The sequence below is a fragment of the Nicotiana tabacum genome, chromosome 3 (genome assembly GCF_000715075.1).
Source record: "Nicotiana tabacum cultivar K326 chromosome 3, ASM71507v2, whole genome shotgun sequence".
Classification (NCBI taxonomy): Eukaryota; Viridiplantae; Streptophyta; class Magnoliopsida; order Solanales; family Solanaceae; genus Nicotiana; species Nicotiana tabacum.
The window spans coordinates 77,071,647-77,078,796 of NC_134082.1; the positions used below are offsets into that span (position 1 = coordinate 77,071,647).

Below are 7,150 nucleotides of genomic sequence, written 5' to 3' on the forward strand. Positions count from 1 at the left end.
GAATGAAATGGCATGCGGGGCTCGTACACTCTTGGTCTAATGGGAGGTGGAACATGCTCACTCGTCAAATCAGGTTCAGCCTTCTCTTTCTCCTTATCATCACCCTTATCAGGGAAGAGTGTGTCATCTCCAAACTCATCAGCATTGTTGTCATAATCACTATTCTCTTCTTGATTCTATGCATCTGCCAGATCCCGATTAAATATGCCGTCTTCAGGCAATTGAGTAACGACAGGTCCATCAAGTTGCTTGTTTTCACTACACAACTAATAAAATAATGAGTTACTCTAATTGATCCAAACTTTACATATAACTTTATATATTCACTTACAAATCATAATGTGTTGATATCCCATGATGCACATTATCATGTTGATGATGACTCCCAAATGGACCACCATGATCCAACATACCAAAACGAGGCATATTTCAATTGGTCGTTGGTTCATAACTTGTAAAATTCATATCTGATCGGTACCCCCTGTGGAATATATAAGCATTAATACAAATTTAATACCTAAAAATATACATTGTAACACAAAGAAAAATAGAAGTTTACCACTCAACTTGTGGATTATGTAAAATAGGGGAAAAATTATTTTTTTACTCCTCATTCGCCCGTGGAGATAAGTTTAGATCATGCCAAACTCTTTCACCCGAAACCTGTTAGGCTAAAACTGCTCCAAAATAATCATCCGATAATTGAGGGATATCACTACTTTGCACAACCTCATTATTGCGAACGTCTTCAGCCTTGACATACATTTCCAACAGTTTTATCACAAGAAATTCCCGGTATTCATCCGGAGTCCTCAAAAATCTCTCGAAGTTTTATCGTCTTCAATGTTAAACTTAGCATAACAAGCAACCTCTTGCGGAGTCACAGAATATGGATATCTTCAAGTTACTTTAATATTCACCGAATATTTGCTCACACTCATTTTATTACATAACAACGATACCAATCTATTACTCCATTATAAGTGGCAACTTAACATGACACTGTGGAGAAAAACTATAGCTTACTGAGTTATTCGCCATCACAACCTCACCTCCCCAATATAATGAAACCCTAATTCTTGCTCTTCAGACATTATGACAAAATGCAATACAACTTAATATATTTCACAAGACTTGAGAATATTTATGAATTGATTTTTACAAAATCCTTAACGTCTTTAAATAAGCGAAAATCAATCAGGGGGTAGTATTTTTTGAGTTATAGCGCTTTAAATAAGTGCGCTATACCCAGTTGAATTATTGTTATGTCATTTAAGCACAGAAGAACTATTGGTGGGTCCACATAATATGTATAGCGCGATAATCTATACTTAAGTGGGCAAACAGCCGTTAAGGTATAGCGCCCTTTAAAAGGGCGTTATATATAAAATGGTCACCAGTTTTTTTCCTTATGCATTTTGGTTCTTTGAGTCCAAAAGAACCACATTTTGGTTCCAGGCTCGTAGAAATTACATATGTAGGTATCTGTATAGGTGAAGCGTTATACGTATAGTGATAGTATCCAAACCAATCATATGATAACTTTTTAATTTGGAATATAATATCCAAACCAAATATATCAGAATATTCTAATTTGGAATACACGGTATTATATTTTAGACTATAGTATGTATACATGGTAAATTAAATTTATAAAACAGGTATACAGAGTAAAAAAAAATATTTTAATTGTGTATGAAGTAAACTGATGTTTTCAATGGGCATACCACGTAGATTATCTTTTCAACTGTAATAATATTTTCTACATTAAGAGGTTTATGGTATTTTGTAGAGAAAGAAATGTACTAAAGCATACGCAATTCGTTTGTTTCCATTTTTCTCAGCAGAAGTAAAGGGGAAGTTTTCAATGCGCATCAAGCTTCTTACAAAGATTAAGATGTCAATGTAGCTAGACAACCAGCAAAGAAGTTTCCATGCGTGCTTGATGAACAACATTAGGATCGATATCTTAAAAAGCATAAAAGTAAAGCAGCAATACTACTATAGGTGAGTAGGCTACCATTCTATTAGATATCTATACGACAACTTTTTAGAAGCCATTAAATCGAAATATATACTCCAAGATACAAAGACTACCTTCAGCTGTTGGGCCGGGGACCATCCAGTCAACTATTTGTGCAGATCAGCAGATTCCTTTAATTTTGTTTCGACTTTAATTACTCTTTGATCCCTCTTTGTCGAAGTTATTGTTCCTTGGGTGACTCGAACCGGCGACCCTGCAGGTGTTATACCTAGGTGATCATCTCAGCAATGCCTCTTGTTTGCAGCTGCCAGATTAAAAACTTACTGCAGTGAAGTGAAGCCATCATAAGATCTAGGCAAAATCTCAAAGATTTGGACTTGTGGGGTCTCAACAAAATGCAAGTGGATTAGCTAGCGTTTGGAAATAATTAATTTTGTCCTAAACGATGATAGATATGATATGAGTGTCCCTTTCTTCTCTTTGTTTATTGGAGAATGGATGTGCCTTGGTATGCTAATAACTAGTGAGTGACGAGACTAATAAAGGCACATTCCAATTATTTGGACATTTCAAACAAAAATATCCTAGTAAAGCAAAATTTCATTGTACTATCTTTGCAATTAACGAGAGTATATATGACAAGTCCGATCCGTGGGGTCTAAAGCATCTCCATGTAACATTACCTTCATAAAGATCCAATGAATTAGCTAGTTATTTGCAGACGAATTGAATATCATAGTTATTAAGTGCCCATAGTACTCGATCATTTTCAACAACACAGATCGGTGCGAGCAACCTTATTTTGGTGCAATTAATATCGTGAAATTAAACATGCTCAAAGAACACTAATTTACCATAGCTCCTCCAACACCAGGACTGGTAATAATTAAAGAAGAATCAATTATATTGAAAAGTAAAATTTTAAAAAATATAAGTACTTCCACTATTTGGTGTAAAATACTGAGACAAGGGATATGCATTTTAATCAAGGTGATGTGAGGCAGCGTTTTGTATGATAATAGATATGAGTGGCTTTCCGTAGTACTTTTGACATCTCAGCTTGCTATTCAAATTTCACATTGAAAAACTAGTCTTAACAGGGATAAAGGAATATGAAACTTGTCCCAGTGAATCCTTAAAATCCCTGGTCAAATATACTCTTCAACTATGCGAAAATGATCTGATTTGGCCTCCATTATATTTTCGGTACAAAAATAGCCCTGACGTTAGCTAAATGGTTTAAATATACCCTTCCTCCGTTAGGATTGTTCCAGGTGAAGACCTTATCCCATGCGGCACTGCCATATTTTGATGATGTGGACACCACGTGGTATGCCAACTCACCAACCCCAACTCATTTTACCCCTTTCCTCCACTTCTTCTTCCACCACTAGCTAGCACCTCTTCCCCATCCACTACCACCATTTTATAGACAAATTCATGTAGACGTTTCAACATAGGGATCTTTGTGAGAGCGCATGAGTGTACATTTTTTTCGTCGAAAGTTTTTTCTTAGGAAATTTTTTGAGAAGGAAATAATACCATATACGGAAAACTGTAAGAAGTTGGAAGCCGAATGTAGGAAAATGTTTGAGAACTTTTTTTTTGATATTCTTGAACAAACTACTATCCGTAATACTTCAAATTTCATAGAAAGTTAGCTATTTTAAAATGAAAAAAGAACAGATATAAGATGATACAACGAAAAGAAAAAAATTTACATTATGTTACTTCCTTTCCAAAAGTCACTCTAAGAATCATTTCCAAGATTCAAAAAATAAAGATCCTTTCAATGAATATTGGATAGGATGTCAGCAGGGGCGGATTTAGGGGGGCGCAAGGGGGTTCACCCGAACCCCCTTCGTCGAAAAAATACACTGTATATATAAGGCAAAATCTGTTTTTTACCTCTATATATTAAGTTTTGAACCCCCTTACCACAATCCAAAAGTGTAGTTTAGTGGTCAAGGGGGTTCAAAATCTACATAAGGTCATGAGTTCAATTCTCACTAGATACAATTTTTTTTTTGAACCCCCTTCGTGGAGATCCTGCCTCCACCACTGGATGTCAGTATCAATATTGTACATAAGACCACAAAACTTTTCGCTCAGAAACTGGTAAAAATTAGAATATATGGTGGCCATTGTGTTGTTATTGGTAACAGTGGTGGTGGTGGTGGTGGTGGTGGTGGTGGTGGTGGTGGTGTGGAGGAGGTGCTAGTGGCGGAAGAAGTGGAGGGAAGGGGTAAAATGGGTTGAGGTTGGTATTGAAGTATGGCATACTTAGTCAGCCATACTTAGTTATTAGTATTAGGGGTCAATTTGTAATTAATACAAAGTTAGAGTATCTCATTATTATTCTAGGAATTTAGGTTATTTATTCGGTTAGTGGAGTATATACAACCTGTACATTATCATTTTCTGTTAAGGCAATGCAACAGTGAAAATTTTCAAACTACTTCTCTGTGTAGCTCTTCTTCTGTGTTTCCATGGCTGATTTTAACATGGTATCAGAGTCATGAGAGAGCAAAATTGCAGGAGCTTCATTTGATTTCACTCGCACAGCTAGGCAATTTGTAAGTATCTCTTGATCAATCTCAGCACTATTTTTTTTGAGCTTCTTCAATCGATCTCCAATGGCGGAAGAGAAGAGAAGATCACACTCATCCCTTGTATTTGCAGCCTTCTGACACACCTGGTTTGGTATTGATTCCTATTCGACTCATTGATTCTGAAAACTACAGCCTGTGGAGTAGATTGATACGACTCGCACTGACAGGTAAACGCAGGTTAGGGTTTGTAACAGGAACTTTAATAAGGCATCGTTTAAAGAGGCACTCCATGAGGAGTGGGAAACATGCAATGCGATTGTTCATTCCTGGATTATGAACTTAGTTTTGAAAGAATTAATCAGTAGAATCATTTATGCATCTGATGCTCGTGTCGTGTGGGAAGATCTTATGGAGCGCTTGCTAAGGTAAATCGAGTGAGAATCTTTCAATTATATCTTGAAATCTCAAAATTTTCACAAGGAGGTGATATTGTGGCCGTGTATTTTACCAAATTGAAAGAACTATGGGTAGAGCATGATGGTTTGGTTCCATTTCCTAACTGTGGTTGTTCTAAGTCAAAGGAACATGTTGTGCATCTTCAGCAACAGAGGATGATGCAATTTTTGAATGGGCTTAGTGACACTTATGATCAGGCACGGAGGCAGATCCTTATGAAGACAACTGAGCCAACACTTAATCAAGCCTATGCTATAATAATACAGGATAGAAGTCAATGGGCCATCAATAACAACACTGGGATGAACAAGGTAGATCCTTTGGCATTACAGGTTGGAAGAGGTCAACCATATCGTTGGAAGAAGCAGCCTTTGCAATGTGAGCATTGTCACATGAGAGGACACGCTAAGGAGAATTGTTACAAGCTAATTGGTCATCTAGATGACTACAAGAACAAAATAGGTGGATATCAGCCAAGAAATGGTCAGGGAAGAGGCATTATCACAGCATCTAACAATGATGCAGGATCTACTAATATGAACACACCAGTAACCTCATACACCAGGAGTGGAGACTACTTCTTTACTGAAGTACAGTACCAGCAAATTCTGAATTTGCTCAGTAAAAATGAACCTAGACACAGACTCAGGCATATATGGTAGGTACAATTGTCTCTCTTTCATCAACTGTGCATACATTAAATTGGATAGTAGACTCTAGGGCTACACATCATGTAACTTCTACATTGGATATGTTGAGTGATGTGAAAAATATTGATAATTTTGGTAACAATAAAGTTAAGCTGCCTAATGGAGATAGCATTGATATCATTCACATTGGTAGTGCTTGGTTGCTAGGAGATAACAAGCTGGAAAATGTGCTCGATGTCCCTAATTTTAAGTTTAACCTGATGTCAGTTTCAAAACTAACTAGGGATTTGTGTTGTGCTTCCATTTTTCTACCTGAATTATGTATATTTCGGGATCTTTACAATTGCAGGGTGAAGGAGATTGGTAGAGAGAATGATGGCTTGTATCTGCTGAAAGGAAAAAGGTGCCAAACAGCTGGTGGCTCAGGCTAATGCAGCAGGAAAAACAAGTGCAGAATCTAGTAGTTTGTGGCATAAATGACTAGGGCACCGTTCTATTCTAGTGATGCAGCATATTTCCTTCTTGCACCATAGAGTAGATAATGCAGCTCATAATAAATGTATTATTTGACCTCAGGCAAATAGACTAGACTAAGCTTTCCTAATAGTGAGAGTAGAAGTACTAAGCCTTTTAAGTTAGTGCATATGGATGTATGGGGACCATATAGGACTACTACTCATGATAATAAATACTATTTTCTCACTGTTGTGGACGATTTCTCTAGAGCAACTTGGATTTTTTTTTAATGCAATTAAAAAGTGAGACTATTGTTTTCTTAAATCAATTCCTTTGCATGGTGCAAATTCAGTTTGATACCACAGTTAAAGTGATTCGAACAGACAATGAGACTGAATTTTCAACTGTCAGTGAAATGACTATTTGCATGCACATGGTGTCATTTACCAAAGCAGTTGTGTGTATACACCACAATAAAATGACATAGTGGAGAGAAAACATTGGCATATCTTAGATATTGCAAGGGCCTTAAAGTTTCAGGTATCTATTCCTAGTAGATTTTGGGGTGAGTGTGTACAAGCTACAATTTACATACTGGACATATTACCTTCCAGAATTCTGAATGGTAAAAGTTCTTTTGAATTGTTATATGGTAGGAAACCATCACTCACTCACTTGAGAGTGTTTGATTTCTTATGCTATGCCACAAATATGTTGAAAGAGGATAAATTTGCAGCAAGAGCAAGACATGCAGTGCTTATAGGCTACTCCACAACTCAGAAAAGATACAGATTATATGATTTGGCCACTCATACTTTTTTTGTTAGCAAGGATGTTGTGTTTTAGGAAAATGAATTCCCCTTTGCCAAGACAGATAAGGTTCCTGTTCCATCAGTAGTGGATCATTCTACAGATTTTTTGGCTCCTCAACATGAGCCTGCAAATCCAGTAACAACAGCAAGGATAGAAGAACCAAGCATTCAAATTAGTGATGAAGCTACACGTCTGGTGGAAGACCAAGTAGTACATGGTGATCCAGTGGTAGACTCCTC

The 7,150-nt window shown here is 36.8% G+C and overlaps 1 protein-coding gene across 1 annotated transcript; it reads left to right on the plus strand.

The window, feature by feature from the left end:
* Positions 1 to 4,410: 4,410 nt before the first annotated feature.
* On the plus strand, positions 4,411 to 6,357 carry LOC107759840 (uncharacterized). Its single transcript, XM_016577854.2, has 3 exons — positions 4,411 to 4,560; positions 4,667 to 5,650; positions 5,992 to 6,357. Exons 2-3 carry the CDS (start codon positions 5,148 to 5,150, stop codon positions 6,071 to 6,073), a joined length of 585 nt encoding a protein of 194 aa, XP_016433340.1. The 5' UTR covers positions 4,411 to 4,560; positions 4,667 to 5,147; the 3' UTR covers positions 6,074 to 6,357.
* Positions 6,358 to 7,150: the final 793 nt, after the last annotated feature.